We start from the raw sequence: 17,977 nt of genomic DNA on the forward strand, positions 1-17,977 counted from the left end.
CTACCATCTCACCATCTCTAGCATAAAACGTATTCCTCTTCCTACCCCATCAGCATTGCAAAAGGACTGTTCTCTCTGCTACATTCTGCTGTACTCCTCAATCACTCTGGATACCTTGATCACTTCTGATGCCACCCTCACGCGCAAACGAACATTATCTAATAGTTGTCTTTCTGCCTCCACACTCCTCATTATCCAAGATGCTCCAAACACTCCTTACAGGTTAAGGAATAGTTTCAATGATTTTCATTTGAACTTTTTGTTCATATGTTCACAATGCAGTTCCCTTTTCATTGGGGATTGGACAACTGTTTTGCAAAACAATTCCACTGTATTCATAAACGAGATCACCATTTTTGGGTTGCCTGCCATTTTAATTCTCTGTCTTGTTCTCACAGAAACATCTCTGCCCTTGGACTGCTGCAGTGTTCCCACAAATCTCAATGCACGCATAAGCAATAGAGCCTTCACTTCACAATTTGGCACTCCACAGCCTTCTGGTTGAGCATTGAGTTCAACAATTTCAGACTATAGACTGTACTTTTTTTGTGCGTTTGCTGTTTATTATGTTTTTGCTTAAGGACACAGCTGCTGATTATTTTGCCATTCACATCCACTCTGGCCAAAATTTTTGTTTCTTTACTACAACCATTGCCACTCAGTTTGTCTTTTGTAACATGAGATATTTTGTCATTGTAACCTCTTCTACAATCCATCATGTCATAGACCTTTCATTTTGCTCTTCCCACCCACTTCCCCGCTTTAACCTCGACAAAACCTATTACATTTCTATCTTCCTTCAGTCCTAAAGAAAATTCTTTGACCTCATTTGTTAACTATGTTTCTTTCTCCACAGGTGCTTCCAGATCTGCTGGATATTCCCAGCATTTCTGTTTTTATTTTCGATTTCCAGCATCCACAGATTGATGCTTTTGTTTTAGCTACTGTTGAGACATAGTCGAGATAAGAATTGAGACTCTTTTAGAAACAGGTATTCATTTCTGTGTGAGAAATGGATGAAAGGAGAAGTAAACTGTCTGTGGAAAACCATTTTACAAGAGCCAACTAAACCTACCAAAAGGGATTAGATACAAGAATCTCTGGAATTCAGGATTGTTGTGTTCTGAGTAAGATTTGATGAGATGCACTTTTCTGGTAGTGCACCTGTCTGGAAAAACTCAGGTTCATTGGAATAATTGCGGAAGTTTCAACCTGATGAGATGGGGAAAGTTGAGCCTGTCTGGAGAGCTGGGAATAACTTTGGGACTGTTCTTGAAATGCTATGGATCTGCCAGAAGTATGGCGTAGAGAAAAAGCATTTTATTAGACATCTGTTTGTTACATAATGCAAAACTTTCTATAGTTTGATGTATCGGTTGCCAGTTAATTAATTTGTTCTATTTATTTTAGTTTGTTAAAAAGTGAGGTGTTGTGCATTAGTTTATTTCTATTAGTAGTTTGAGAAATTCATTACTTTTAAAAGGTTATTGTTAAAGTTGCAGTTGGTATGAAGGATGAGAGGTATGCATACAGATCTAAGTTGTAACTTTAGATTTGTGACATCTTGTGCCTGCAACAGGAACGAGATAGAAAGATTTGTGTGGTGCCAGTTGATCCATGGTGATCAATGTCATTTTTTCCCCAATGCCATTGTGAACTATTGGAATTTTTCTAGGGCATTAGAGGCAATTTATAAATGTAGGTACTTAGTGGTGGCAGAATTGAAAAGGAAAGGATTTATACATGAGGGTTGAGGGGTCATGAGATAGAGACAAAGATGCAAGTTCTTGCCAAGGAAAGATGAAGCTAGGTGACTTTGGCCTGATGGGGAAGGCAGAGGCAGCTGAGCCAATCTTCTGAAGTTTAGTGACAAAGAAGTAAACAAACAGAGAGAAAAGTTGTATAATTTATTTGTATTTCAGGATGATGCTAGAGTATGATGTAATTTTCAGAAAATGAGAGCTCAACCCAATAGCTTTTCATCTGTTCTTCTGGCCAGATACAAGTAAGTGAGTTCACCAGGCTTTCTTTGCAATTGAGAGCATATTTGATGGAACATGTGTGAATAAAGGTATTATAATTTATATGCCGAAGGAAAGCCCATGAAGCACTTTTGTAAGAAGGGTTCTGCTGTAATCATCACTAACTTTAATCTTCATACAGAGCGGATAAACTAAATTGGCAAAAGTAGCTTGAGAATGAGTTCATGGAGTGTATTGAGGACAGTTTATTTGAATATATTCTGGAACCAACCAGTGAACAGGCTATTTTAGACCTGGTAATCTATAATAAAACAGGATTAATTCATTACCTCATAGTAAAGCATCCTTTAGGAAGGTGTGATCATAATATGCTAGTATTACAACATGGAGACAGACAGTCGAATCAAATCAGTTTTCCCATTTCTGTATTTGCAACACAGTAAAATTAAAACCTTCAAAGACCCTCAAAATTGACCCCAGTGGATCCTAAACAGACTTTTTGAATAACCCATCCTAGACTCTGAATACTCAATCCTAGACACTGGATTTGTAGCTTAAATAAAAGACTGAGCAATTAATGACCAATTCAGTAACTTTAGCACAGCAAAATTAAACAACAAATTAATCAAATTGATGTTTTGAATTAAATTCAATAACATTTGTTTTCATCCTATACAAATGGCAAACAAACAGTTAAAGGATAAATAAAAGAAAACAACAAAACTGGACAGATTACCTAAGCCATTTTCACAATGCACAGGATACGTAATTGTTTCTTGGGTTGATATTTTTGAAGATATTGATCAGTCACCCTTTCAGTTCACACAGAGGAATTCAGTGACATTTCTTAGTTTCTATTCTTTGAACTTCCAACAGCTGATAAGGGAATTTAGGCAGAGAGCTTTCAAATCTTCATGCTGTAGCATCAACAGCCAAACTCCTTCTCACAAAAAAAATGTCCCCAAAAAACAGTTCAAATTCTGGCCCCGCCCTTTAATTGACAATCATCTTCCCTTCCGGACTTGCTGCCACCATTTCCCAGGTACTGACATCTACCATCTGGTTAAACATAATGCTCTCTGCACTGGTGTTAAAAAGTCTGTGCAGTCCTTTCGATCAAAAAACAACCTGCAATTAACTTTCAGGCCTGGCCTCACAAAGAAGGATCAGCTTTTGTGTTCTTTTTTTAATACAAGCTACTGCTCACAGTCCAAAGGTCACCTTCAGCTCACAGTTCTCAGTTCACAGCTCTAAAGCAAAATTGATGGAAGAATGAAATAAAAATAATGAAAAATCAGTGAAGGTTCTAACACTAGAATTTCATGCTTCATTTGGACAGTGAGAACTGTAGGTCTGAAACTAATTTTAAAATTAAATAAAAGCAAGCACAAGGGTATGAAGACAGAGTCGGTGAAAGTGGAAAATAGGTTAAGAGGTAAGACAGTTGAGAAGTCCTGGCAGACATTTAAGGAACTATTTCATAACTGTCATCAAGATGTAATACTTTGACAAAGATAGACTTTACAAGAAGGATGCACCATCCCTGACTAACTAAGGGAGTTCAGGATGATGTCAGATTGAAAGACTTACAGTGCTGCAAAGATGAAAGATTAAGAGTAACCCAGATGTTTGAGAAGATGTTAGAAACTACAAATGAAAGAAAACTAGCAAGAAACTTAATGTCATTGGTATCCAGAAATTTATCAATCGCAGTCTTGAACATACTTAATGACTGAACTTCCACATCCCTCTGGGGTAGAAAATTCAAAAGATTCACTACCGTCTTACTGAAGAAGTTCATCCTCATCTCATCCCTAAATGGCTTGTCTCTTGTTCTGAAACTACGTTCAGAGGTTCTAGATCCCAGTCATTGGAAAGATCCTTTATGCATCTACCTTTAAGAATTTTTTAAGTTTGAATGAGATAATCTTATTCATCTAAACTTACGTTTTTAAAAAAAAACAGCAAAAAGGGGTCTGCGAATACCTCTGAGAATCAGCCTGGCCAAGGTAACTGACAGGTCTGCTGCAATACAATATTCGAAATCTTTAGGAGTCACCTTTTCCATTTGTTAGAACAAATCCTTTATCTGGGCCTAGCTTGATTCAATGCAAGGGTTTGACAATTGAAAGCTGATAACATTTTTCTAAAATTTTCAATCCAATTCATGCCATTTTTTAATAGCTAACACCATAGCTTCACTTTTTTTTTCAGCAGTCCAAACAAAATTAAAATGACTGACTCTAATCTAAACCAAAAATAATATCTGGCAATATTTCAAGCTGTAATTGCCTTTTTTACTCACAAGAAGGGGATACTGATCAGCCTGAAAATCTCAGAACCTTGCTGATATTAAGTTGCTCGAATATGTTTATCAGATCTTCTGTCTGATTTGAAGTAAAAATGTAATGTAGCTTGTGGCATTATTTGAAGGTGACAGAAGAGATTGCCATTGCTTCTCAGTTTCAAAGCAGTAGAAACAGTGATGCAGTGGTCAGAATAGCTGTGGCTATGTGCTTGTTATCACTGTCTTTGGACTGCTGACCATAACTTCCTGATACTTGATCTACAGTTATCGAGAGCTTAATATCTTCACTTCTGAGAATCAGTAATAGTGGTCTTCACCTGTGAGTGATCGCAAGAATGAACTAATGGTCAGAGTGGTGCACTATGGGGTACTGCAATTCTTCACAATTGAAAACAGATAGATTGCAAAACAATATCTAATGAGAAGTTTCTTAGTGTGCGATATGGATGCATTATTCTCTTCTAGCCCTTATTGCCTGACATACAGCAGGATCCATGATAGAAGGATATTATTAGGAACGCTTTTCCAGTAGAACTGGGGACTAAAATGGAGAATGGACACAATGGTGTCCTGGTCCATTTTCACACTAAAGACAAGATGAAAGACTAGGAATTATATGCCATGTTGGCATGGTGATAAGACACACCACTTACAGATACCGATCAGGAATTTACATTGCCTGAGTTTCTAATATTGCAGAAAGATCAAAAACTCAGCCAGTGCAAATTTGCAAAGGCATGTTCCCCCAAACAGCTTTGTTTGCTGATAATAGCTAATCAACTTTGACTTAATCTATGTCCTTGCAGCAACAGAAATTCCATGATGAGGATGACCAACTCTTAAGAAAAAAATAAGACAGACCTTATTCATGCATGGGAGAGCAGCAACCAAGCCTGCCTGAGGAAGTAAAACAGTTGAAGTGATTTGGGAGAATGTCAGAGGGCTGTGTACCTCCTTCCATGGTGAGGAGTCATAGCATTTTTCATCTTGAAATGGTGCTGTCTGCTGTATTCTTTTTTCACCATTTTCATGAAGATATTCAGTCAAGACTTGAATAATATGTGAAAGATATCTTTTCCAAAAAAAATATTGCTTACATTGTTCAAGGGTACTGAAATAATGTTGATTTATGTGACCTGAATTCATGAGCTTACTTTAACTCTGTAATTTCACCTGTGAATTGAATCTGAATATTATTTACAACTGTTTTCAATGTGAACCAAATTTTGATATACAAAATTTATGTTGGTGTATAATTTTGTGTGATTCATACAATTCATCCCATTGCTAATGTCAGTAAAAGCTTGATGTAAATGTGAATAATTGCAGTAAATGTTCCTTTATTGTGATCTTTTGAGTTTGGTGAGACTTATTATACATTTGATTATAATAATCTGGAAATGTCTAGTCTCACAGTGAACTCTCTTTCAATGCTCCAGCTTTCAGCAGATCACAGTTAAGTCATTCATAGGTTATAAACTCACTGCATGACATTCACTAATTACGTTTTAGCTCTTATGAGATGCACACCACATCTATTTGTATAACCAGCCCACCTTTGTCTCAAAATTGTGCAAACAGATGCTTAAAGTTTGTTTAGAAGAGCCCTCTAAGTTTTGTTAGCTAGTACCCTGCCCCCAGCTGTCTCTCCTCTCCAGTCCTGTCTCTATATCAATGCTGCTGTTGTTGCTATTACATGGTTGTGTCTATTCATGTCTCTCGCTGCATCCACACTCCCAAATCACTTTGGGTTGTCCCCGTTCCTTCTGGGAGCAAGAGTACCCTGCCCAATGTGCCTGTGGCAAAGAGCTGAAGGGAACAGCCCAAGGAGAGAGGCTGCCATATTGCTACCTTCAATTTCAGAACTTCTCAGCCTTTACAGCAATACCAAGCTTCAGAGCATAGATGGAAATATAAGACAAATGGTACCAGGGAGTCCCATGGAATGCAGGACAGTATTTTTTGATGAACATTGTTTGACCATCAGCAAACATCCTTATGATGACTTCTAGCCTTATTATGGAGGAAATGTCATTGATGAAGAAGTTGAAGGTGGTTTGGCCTAGGAAAATACATGGAAGAACTCTGGCCGTTATGTCCTGCGGTTGTGATGATTATCATCCACCAACTACTACCACCTCCCTTTGTGCTACGTTTCCTTAATCCATACTCAGTCAAGCACTGACTTGATAGCAAGGGCAGTCAAATCACTTCACTTCTGGAATTCAGCTCAGATGTCCATGTTTGAACCAAGGCTGTAATGAGGTCAGGAGCCACGTAGCCCTGGTGGAACCTAAATTAACCATTAGTGAGCAACAGTTGGGTTGTTTAATGGCTGATAGCAATATGAATGTCACCTTCCAACAATTTACTGAGAGTAAACTGATGAGATGATACTTAGCTGGATTGGATTGTTTTGAGGACAAGGCATACCTGGCTGATTTTCTACATTGTTGGATAGATGCCAGTATTGTAGGTGTAATGGAACAGCTTGGTTGGGGGGAGGGCCAGTTCTGGAGTACAAATCTTCAGTACTACTGCTGGGATGTTAGTAGGGTCCATAACCTTTGCAGTAACCTATACCTTCAACTGTTTCCTGATGTCATGTGGCATGAGTTGAATTGGCAGAAGCCTGGCTTCTGTAATGTTGGAGATCTTGGGAGGAGGCCAAAATCGATCAGCTTAGGCAAAAGATCATTGCAAACACTTGAGCCTTGTTCTGCAACTAACTATCTTGAGCAAATAACTGTATAGAAACAGCAGGGTTCTTCAATGTTTACTTTTCATGAAAATGTCTCTACAAGTATTTGACAAATTGTGCAGATTAGTACACTACTTGATTTCTGGAGATACAGGAAGATAGAAATGGAATAACATTGAAAGTCATACTGTGTAACCTCAAGCAACTTTTGGAGGTCATGGAATTTTTTTGGAAAGATCAAGAATTTGTCTCCTTTGCTATTGCTCAGCAAAACAATGTGGACACCCAAGGCATTCTTACATTTTTAAACAGCTGTTTCTTTTTGGGCCGGTTCCTACTATAGATTCAGTCTTACTCTTGTGAGCCTCATTTTTAAGTCACCATCTCGAGCCACTTTGCACAGTTCTGTGAAACTCATAATGTTGCACCAAGTACATGTATTAATCTGCCGCTGTTAGACCTAATGATGCCAATCTGATGTATGGTGCAAAGTGATATCAGAATTACAAGTGGGAGCCATTCAAGAGTGTGATGGCAAGAGATCAGAGACATTATGTTCCTGTTAGAGTGAAGGGTAAGGCTGGTAAGATTAAGGAACAATGGATAAATAAAGATATTGAGGTTCTAGTCAAAAATAAAAGAGAATCTTATTTTAGATTTAGACAACTTGGTTCAATTGATTCTCTTACTCAATATAAAAAATATAGGGACATTCTTCAGTAAGAAATCAGGAAGGCAAAGAGCGGGTATAAGATAGCATTGGCAAATAAGGTTAAGGATAATCCAAAGGGATTCTACAAGTACATTAAGAGCAGGAGGTGGAGAGAGGATAGGGCCTGTTAAAGATCAAGGAGGCTGTCTTTGTGTTGAACCTCAGGAGATGAGAGAGCTACTCAATAAATATTTCATCTCAAGTTTTACTAGTGGAGAAAGAAATGGACTCTGTAGAATGCAGAGAAATAAACTTTGATGTTTTAAAAACAGTTCACAATACAGAAGAATAAGTTCGGGAGGTCTTAGAGAATATAAAGGCGGATAAATCTCCAGGACCTGATTTAATGCATCTCAGAACATTGTGGGAAGTAAGAGAGGAAATTACAAGACCCCTTGTAGAAATATTTGCATCATCTATAACTACGGGTGAGGTGTCTGATGACTGGAGGGTGGCTAATGTCAAAACTTTGTTTAAGAAAAGTTGTCAGGAGAAACCAGGGAACTACAGAGCTATGAGTCTAACTTCAGTTGTGGTTAAATTGTTGCAGCTGATTATAAAAGATAGGATTTATGGACATTTAGAGAGACATAAATTGATTAGGGAAAGTCAGCATGGTTTTGTGCGAGGAAAATCATATCTCACAAACTTGATTGAGTATTTCAAGGAAGTTACTAAAAGGATTGATGATGGCAGACATTGTTTATTTAGATTTTAGTAAAGCCTTTGACAAGGTTCCGCATGGTAGACTAATTAAGTCACATGGGATTCAGAGTGAGCTTGCCAATTGGATACGTAATTGGCTTCACGGCAGGAGACAGGGAGTGGTGGTGGAAGTTTGCTTTTCAGACTGGAGGCTTGTCAGCAGCGGTGTTCCACAGGGATCAGTTCTGGGTCCTCTTGTTTGTCATTTATATAAATGATTTAGATGAGAATATAGAAGGCATGGTTAGTAATTTTGCGGACGACATCAAAATTAGAGGCATAGTAGACAGTGAAGAAAGTTTTCTAAGATTACAAAGGGATCTTGATCAAATGGGTCAATGGTCTGAAAAATGGCAGGTGGAGTTCAATCTGGATAAATGCGAGGTATTGCATTTTGGTACAATAATCAGGGGTAGGGCTTATATATAAATAATGGTAGGGTCCTGGGTAGTATCACAGAAGAGAGGGACCTGGGGGTGCAGGTACATAATTCTTTTGAAGATTGTGTCACATAAAGACAAGATGGTTAAAAAGGCATTTGACATGCTTGCCTTCATTGCTCAGTTCTTTGAGTATAGGAATTGGGAAGTCATGGTGAGGTTGTACAGGACATTAGTGAGGCCTCTTCTGGAGTGCTGTGTCCAATTCTGGTCGCTTAGTTATGGGAAGGATATTATCAAGTTGGAGAAGGTTCAGAAGAGATTTACCAGAATGTTGCCAGATATGGAAGGTTTGAGATATAAAGAAAGGCTGGATACGCTGGGACTTTTTTTACTGGAGCAGAGGAGGTTGAGAGGCGACCTGATGTAAGCTTATAACTTAATGAGAGATATAGATAGAGTTAATGGTACAGTTGTCTTTTCCCTAGGTCGGGTGGTTTCAAGACTAGACGCCACATTTTTAAGGTGAGAGGGGAGAGATTTAAAAAAGACATGGAGGCAATTTTTTTACATAAGCGGTGATTCGAGTGTGAAATGAACTTCCTGAGGAAGTGGTGGATGTGGGTACAATTACAGTGTTTAAAAGACACTTTGATAGGTACATGAAAACGAAAGGTTTGGAGGGATAGGGGCCAGGAGCAGGCAGGTGGAACTAGTTTAGTTAGGGATTATGCTCAGCATGGACTGGTTGGACCAAAGGTCTGTTTTTGTGCTGTATGACTCTATGACCCTATAAGTAGCCACCTTGTAGCCTTGTTTTGTTTATTTTTAGCTAATCATGTGTGCAAAGTCATTCAGCTTCTTGCAGTTAGAGCAGAGTGTTCCCCATGCTGGATATGTTTCCTATTATGTGATGCCTTCCACAATATTTACAGTCTAAACTTTGATCTTTCTGCTGGTTCTTGTGCAAATTTTTTTTTTTACCACAGTCTATTGTTTTTATTCAACCTGGAATATCCCTCAGCATAATGCAAAGCCTTACACTCCAGCTGATGATTGGCAGTCTCAGAGATCTTGCACCTGTCAATATTTTGAAAGTGTGCTCTCACTTTGGGATCTTCTATGCTTAAGACAGTCCTATCACTGTTGAGATCATCTTTCTGTTGTCCAGACACCTTCGTAGGACTGAGGCTCCAAAAGCTTGTATTTTCAAATAAACCTGTTGGACTATAACCTGGTGTTGTGTGATGTCTGACTTTGTCTATCCCAGTCCAACACCGGCACCTCCACATCATGCAGTAGAGAATACACGGAAAGGAAAAGAAAAATGTGTTACTGGTTACAACACAAAGTGAAGAACCAAGTTCAGATGATTCTGAATTCGATATTCCTCAAATTAAATTGGACAATGAGGAAGTTCTCAAAAATTGCAATAAATTTTTGAGTTACCTTCTAGAGGAAAATCAAAATGACCTGAATGAGTTATGACAATCGCTTGGAGACATATGTCCGAATAAGCTGGGAAGTATTAAATTGACTATGCATGATGTAGATGTAGGAAATGCTGATCCAATTAAGCAATACCTTATAAGTTTAACCCTCCAAAATTGGTACAGGTTCAAAGAGATTGAAAGCTTGCTCAGAGGTGACATTATTAAAGTGAGTTGAAGTGAATGGAGCTCACCACCATAGTGATGGTGCCAAAACCAGATGATACCCAAAAATTATGTGTGGATTATCGCAAAATCAATGCAGTTATGAAATCTGATACATATCCTATCCCACGTTTGGAACACTGTATTGAAAAGGTGGGACAAGCAACTTATGTTTCTAAACTGGAATTACTCAGAAGATACTGACAGGTGCTTTTATCCAAAACAGTGAAGGAAATTTTGGCTATTGTGACACCAAATGGACCTTACCAGTTTAAAGTCATGCCATTTGGTATGAAGAATGTATGAGTCACATTTTAAAGACTAACCGATAAAGTCATTTTGAATTACCCAATTATGTGGTATACATAGACGATCTGGTGATTTTTAGTCACACTTGGAAGGAACATTTGGAGCATCTATTGGAATGGTTTGATCAATTTCAGAAGGCAGGCTTGGTGCTAAAACCTGGCTAAAAGTGAGTTCACAAAAGCCAAAGTCATGTTCCTAGGCAATATCACTTGACATGGACAGATGGCTCACAGATGTGAAAAAAAGGTTATTGCAGAGTTTCCCATCCTGACAATGAAGAGGGAAATGCGATTATTCCTGGGACTGAGCGGTTTTTATTGAAACTCTTGCAACTCTGGATAATCCAAGATGGAGGACGGGAAAAAGTTGTGGCTGTAAGAGCTGCTCCTTTTTTGAGGCATTTTCAGTGTTGGAGCTGATTTCCTTGAATTCTAAGCACAGTAATTACTGTTTTATAAGCTGTTGCATTGATTTGGAACTGTGGGAGAAAAAGTTCAAAACAATGGTACTTTAAAAAGGAGGGAGAGAGAGCAACATTTAAAAGGCATCTGGATGGGTATATGAACAGGAAAGGTTTAGAGGGAAATGGGCTAAATGCTGGCAAATGGGACTAGATTAATTTATGATATCTGGTTGGCATTGTTGAATTGGACTGAAAGGTTTGTTTCCCTGCTGAACAGCTCTATGACACTAACTGAATTTTAGTAGCGTGGTTGCTCCACTGACCGACCTGTTGAAGAAGTGCAGAAAATTTCAGTGGATGCAGGAGTGTCAGAAGGAATTTGATAGCCTGAAAGTTGACCTCTGCTCCGGTGTTAGCAACATGCAAAGCCATTCAAGATGGCTATCAAGGCAAGAGATTTGGGTGTTGGTGCTGTACTCTTACAAGAAGTACAGAGACTGTTAGACATTTCTCCCAAAAGTTGAACATTCATCAAATGAACTAGTCCAACATTGAGAAAGAGATCTTGAGTTTGGTGTTGACATTGCAACATTTCAAAATTTATATTGCAAGTAAAGAATCTGAGACCATTGTATATATTGATCATAATCCCTTAGCGTTTTTGGAAAAAATTAAGGATAGAAGTACCAGATTGTTTAGACAGAGTTTATTGTTACAGCTATTCAATTTGAAAATTATACATGATAGAATGAGAGAATATAATTGCCGATACATTTGCAAAACTTTGATGAAGGAAGATGGAGGTGTTCGTAGGCAGAAGAAATGGACTGAGATGGACTGTAGTATTGAATATTTGCAGTCTTAGTGTAATGTAGAGTACTAATACCATGAGACTAAAGTCTTTGAAAATGACGCCATCATTGTATATTAATGTTTCTTTTAAGGGGGAGGTGTGATGGTACTGTGCCTTTAAGAGGGATTTGTTTTTTGCTGTTCTTCTTGCTGAGAGGTGTTGCTAGTGGCACTGGAATATCTGCTTCAGAAGCAATGGATATACTGCTTTTCACTGTGTATTTTAAATTAGACAAAAAAAGCATGAGTTGGTGGATTCAGGCTCACACAGACCCAAGGTTTTAGATTTGCTATCAGTTAAGTTCGTACAGCTCTTTCTTCACTGCTAGATTGTTTCTGTCGGTGTTCCTTGCTCCTGGAGTGGAGGAGATAGCAAGTGCTGAAAATCTGTCCTGCTGAATTTGCCTTTGCCAAGAGTGTGTTCATGGGTTGCTATTACATGGAAACAGTTGATGAGTAGGAATTAGAATATATATTATTTCAATAGAATTAAAGTTACACCAATTCTTTTTTTCTTAGTATTTTAAATGTGTTCTAAGAATAAAGTGTGTTTCGCTTAAAGCCTAGTAGTGGGCCAATCAAATCACATCTGGAATATAGTGCCTTACACTTGTCTTGAAATAAGATAAAAGTTAGGATCTAGGCTATCTCCTTAATATGTTTTGAGGGGGTTTGGTCTCCTCCATTACACTACTAATGCATTTGACAAGGCTCCTCATCGTAAAATCCATGTGGCCTACATCTACTGCCCTACCCTCATAAATCATTGCCACTTGCTCAAAAAAACTCAATCAAGTTTGCGAGACAAGGCCTCCCCCACGTAAAGCCATGCCAATTACACCTATTAAGTCTATTTGTCTCCAAATGTGAGTAAATCCTGTCCCTTAGAATTTTCTCCAATAATTTCACTACCACTGATCAAAGGTTCACTGGCCTACAATTTCCTGAGTTATCCATGTTGCCCTTCTTAAACAAAAGAACAACATTGACTATTGTCCAGTCTTCTAGGGCCTCCCCTGTAGCTAAAGAGGATACAAAGATCTCTAGGAGCAGTTTTGGGCCCCATATGTAAGGAAGGATCTACTGTCATTGGAAGGGGTCCAGAGGAGGTTCATTAGAATGATCCCAGGTATCATGAGGAGCGGTCGAGGACTCTAGTTCTTTACACAATGAAGTTTAGAAGGACGAATGAAGATCACATTGAAATTTACAGAATACAGGTAGTTCTCCTATAACACAATAGTTATGCTCATGTGTGACCTCGCACTACAGAAAATTATATTATGGGAAATCACTATACCTATGCAACAGAAAGTTTGCATTATCCACAGTATCCACTATTTATCATTCAAGTTATAGCCAATTTGCATTAAGGAAACATGCGTTATAACAGAAATACCTCTACTGAGAAGTCTGGACAGAGTGGACATGGAAGAGACGTTTGCATGTTGCAGTAACTAGGACCCATGGGCATAGCATCAGAGTGAAGGGATGACCCTTTCAAACAGAGATGAGGAGGGATTTCTTCAGCCAGAGGGTGGTTAATCTGGAGAACACATTGCCATAGAAGGCTGTGGAGACATTGAATGTATTTAAGACAAATATAGATAGATTCTTGATTGTTAAGGGGATGAAGGCAGGAGAATAGGGTTGAGAAACCTATCAGCTATGATCAAATGGTGAAGCACTCAATGGGTCAAATGGCCTAATTCTGCTCCTATATTGTATGGTCAAGGCTCTAACAATCTTCTCCTTTGCCTCCTTCAGTATCCTGGGGTAGATCCCATCAGGGCCTGGAGACCTATCTACCTTAATGATTTTCATGACACCCAACACCTTCCCCCTTTTAAACATATACATACCCCAGAATGTCAACCTATCTGTCCCTAATTTTACCATCTTCCATGTCCTTCTCCTTAGTGAATACCAATGCAAAGTACTTAAGGACCTCACCACCTCCCCCACCCCTGCCATTCCTCTGGCTCCACCCACTAATTGCCTTTTTCCTTGCATGGACCTACCCTTTCGCTATTCACCCTGTTGCTCCTAATATGTAAAAAAAAACCTTAGAAATTCTCCTGAATCCTATTTGCCAAGGACATTTCATGGGCCTTTCGAGCCCTCCTAATTCAAGTTCTTTTCTGCTTCCTTTAGATCCCTCATGGGCCTCGTTTGATTTCAGTTTTCTAAATCTTACACATGCTTCCTGTTTTTTTATGACTAAATTTTCAATATCTCTTTAATCCAAGGTTCCCAAATCTTGCATCTTTATCGTTCATCCTCACAGGAATATGCTGATCCTGAACTCTGGATCAACTGGCCTTTAAAAGACTCCCACATTTCAGATGCAGATTTAGCCTCAAACAGCAATTCTCCAACCTCCCCCCTCCCCTCACCCCCACCCAATCCAATTTGTCTAGTTCCTGCCTAATTAGCTTTCCTCCAGTCTAGTACTTTCAACCAAGGACCTCATCTCTAACTAACTTAAAACTTATGAAATTGTGGTCATTGTTCCCAAAATGCTCCCCCCAATGAAACTTCAATCACCTAACCAGGCTCATTCCCCAATACAAGGTCTAGTACAGCCCCTTCCTATGTTGGATTATCTACTTATTGTTTAAAGACACTCTCCTGGATGCACTTAACAAATTCTGCCTCAGCTAAGCCCGTGGCACTAAGGGAGTGCCAGTCAATATTGGGGAAGTTAAAAATCACCTTTGTTTTAAAATATACATCTTTCCATGATCTGCTTACATACCACTTCCTCTATCTCCTGCTGGTTATTGGAAGGTCTCCTCATTGTGATTGCAGTTTTCTTATTCTAGAGTTCTACCGTATGGATAATCACCACCACCCCCACCGCCCCCAGGATGTCCTCTCTGCAGCTGTGACATTGTCCTTATCAGTAATGAAATTTCTCCACCATTTACATTCCTTTCTAAGTCACCTGAAACATCTAAATCATGGCATGTTGAACTGTCAGTTCTGCCCTTTTGCTCAACCAAATTTCTATAATGGCTACCATATCACAGTCCTATGTAGTAATCCAGGCTGAACTCAGCAGCCTCACTGGTTGTAGTTCTTGCATTAAAATAAATACACTTCAGATTGCTAGCCCCACCATGTTCACGAACAGGCAGGGCCAGGTTATTCTTATTAGACTGGATTTAACATTGCCCTTCCCCTCACTCACAGCACATCTGACCTATTCTTCTAGTCCTGCCTCTCCCCACCATCTAAAGCTCCTTTAAAGCCAAAGACTGATTTATGTCTTTTTCAAACTGTCTTTCTGCACTCCTCATTTCAAGTAGGTGTATGCATTGCATTTTATTATTTTCCTTGGTGATTTTATTAATTAACAAACAATCTCACTCTTTCCTTAACCTAAAAGGGTCTGGTTAAATTGGTTTCTTTTAAAACATGAATACTTTGGAACTGTAACAGGCATCCAAGAGGGAAAAGATGCCTTCTGTTCAGTTAACCTTGCTGCAACCAATTAGAGGCAAGAGGATTTGAATAAGAAAAGGGGGAGTAATTTCCTCTCTCCTGTCTGGAAACATATCAGTTTGGGGAGGTTTTGTCCATAATCATAGTCACCCAGGGACTAGTCATAACACCCTCAATAAAAAAGCAAGCTGTAGAGACCATTCTGTACTTACATTTGTGATTTTAAATCTAGGGACATCTCAGTAAGTGCATCGTTTCCTGTTCTTTGCCAGGCGACTGTAGATTTATTTGCATGAGAATATTTTGCAAAGTTGCCTATGTAGCTCAAATCAGTGAAAACATCAATCCAAGGAGAATGAAATGGATCAGTTTTATATTGAAGTGTTTATATTCAAGTGAAATGTATTAGAAATATACAAATAGTACATAAAGGATTTTATACATTCATTAGGGACCCCCAGGTGAATGAGAAGGAGGAATCTCAAAAAAAAAAAGCACACAATTGTTTTTTGTTAAATATGTGTGCACTTTTTACCCCCATAATAACAGCAGATCATTATGCATTGTTCTGGCAACGTTGTGGTTTGACTGCTTTGATATTCACAAAATGCAAGTAAGAGCTACAATATTTTGTTTCTAACAGTATAATAAGCCATATTATTAAATTCATACATGTAAATTCTAGAGCTTCAATACAGGTATTGCAATTTATTATCCAACAAAGGCACATGAAGCCATAAAAATAGCTCTGAAGTACAAATACATTATGGCACTACAAACCTGAAAAATAACTAACTTCAACCAACATAAATCAATTTTGTTGACTGTAACTGAGTGGAATTACATCAGTTGGTGGTAGTGTAATAAAAGCTTACACAATTTGACTAGAAACCAATTAAAACCATTCTGACAGATGAAAAGAATGAGAAACCAATCTGGTAATAGGGTTAATGGCATTTTATATCACTGTTGTGACAGATCTAAGGTGTATTACCTTAGAGCAAATCATCAAAATTTTGATTACAATTCTAGTATTCAATTTAAGTGTCAATTTGGTCAATAACTTAATGCAAGCCCTTTCATTTGGACAGTTAAATGAAAATATTCAGCTCTGAGTTCCAGAAATAGATATTGGCATATAGAACTTAATTTCTTTAACAGCTTTACTGGTGCAATAGAGCTTGAAAAAAGCTCACACTAATGGCTGGTTACAAATTCTGCTGAATTCAGGAAGCATTTGAAGAACACCTCTGTAGTAGTAGCGTATGACAAGTGTCACAGACCCGCACAGGTTTAGGGTAAGAAGGAAGTGCCAACTCATTACTAGAACAGTTGTTGCAGAAGATATCGCCGCAGTTTCGACAATGATGCTAATGGTAGGAAGAGAGAAAATAAGGAAAAGATTAGAATAAGATGCATATAACCTGACATGTTTAAAGACTTGATCTTTACACCTCTCAGATCATCAACCCACAAAAGGGATATCTTCTCATTTCCTTAACTTGATCTCATGACATTCCATGATCCCAGAAAGTTTTGGAAGAATATTCCAGTGTTAGATCCAGATTTGATCTCATTTAACAAGCAGACACGTATCTTGTATTCAGCAACTGGAACAGTTTCAGAGCAGGAGCCTTGATCTCTCTTTTTTTCTGCCCTCACCTAGGCAAGGAACACAGTTCAGCTGTAGCAATTTGCCACTACACATTGAATTTCATTAGGTCAGTGGACCAGGACTCAACATGGAATTCCTAATCTTGGATTAGTCAAATTCCTTAGATACCAGATATTCCCAACAATATCATCCTTGCTTCAGTGTTAGCACTCTCACTGAACAGAAAAACTAAGATTGGCACTTTAGTGTATTCTGTGGGATTTTAACCTGCATTGTTTGAAGTCACCGTCTTTCCAATGAGGAGTTAAAGCAAAGTTTGCCCTCCAAGTAGGATATAAAAGTACAGACCCCAAATTCTGTTCTCAAAATGCACTGCCACACTACTTTCCTCATTTTTATTTCAAACCCAATTGTAGCATATGGGTGGTACAAACAGGTACTTATATAAATGTGTGTTGCTACAGCATATCATTACTAATGTAACAAAAACATCCAAAGACTTTGACAGGGCCCTTGAAAAGCAAATTGTGACCGAGCTGCATAAGGAAATACAGCAGAGCAAAGGCTTTCAAAGTTTTAAGAAGCTTATTAAATGGTGTGTGTGCGTGCGAGCGCACGCGAGAAAACAAAGATTTACTTTTATACGTGTCACAGATACTCAATTAGTTCCAAATGGAAAACATGCTTGTAATACAGGAATTATGGCAGGCAACTTTGCACAAACTCCCAAAAATAGTAACAAACAGGAGAGTTGTAAATATTATCCAGGTATAAGTCTCCTGCTCTTCTTCAAAAGAATGCTATAGGGCATTTTACATTCACTAAGAAAAGCAGATAGGGCCTTGGTTCAGAGTATCAATAGAAGGCAGGAGGTCTCAGTTCATTATTTGCTTCGCTAATTAGGTGAC

The 17,977-nt window shown here is 38.5% G+C and overlaps 1 protein-coding gene across 1 annotated transcript in view; it reads right to left on the minus strand.

Annotated features, from left to right (window-relative positions):
- Window positions 1–11,846: 11,846 nt before the first annotated feature.
- LOC109932998 (RUN and FYVE domain-containing protein 1) overlaps window positions 11,847–17,977 on the minus strand; it is a 66,687-nt gene continuing 60,556 nt past the window's right edge. The window contains exon 15 of the mRNA XM_048603970.1: window positions 11,847–16,824. Within this exon, the coding sequence (XP_048459927.1) occupies window positions 16,681–16,824 (144 nt within the window). The 3' untranslated portion in view covers window positions 11,847–16,680. The remainder of the gene's footprint in view (window positions 16,825–17,977) is intronic.

The sequence above is a fragment of the Rhincodon typus genome, chromosome 12 (assembly GCF_021869965.1).
Source record: "Rhincodon typus isolate 14 chromosome 12, sRhiTyp1.1, whole genome shotgun sequence".
Classification (NCBI taxonomy): domain Eukaryota; kingdom Metazoa; phylum Chordata; class Chondrichthyes; order Orectolobiformes; family Rhincodontidae; genus Rhincodon; species Rhincodon typus.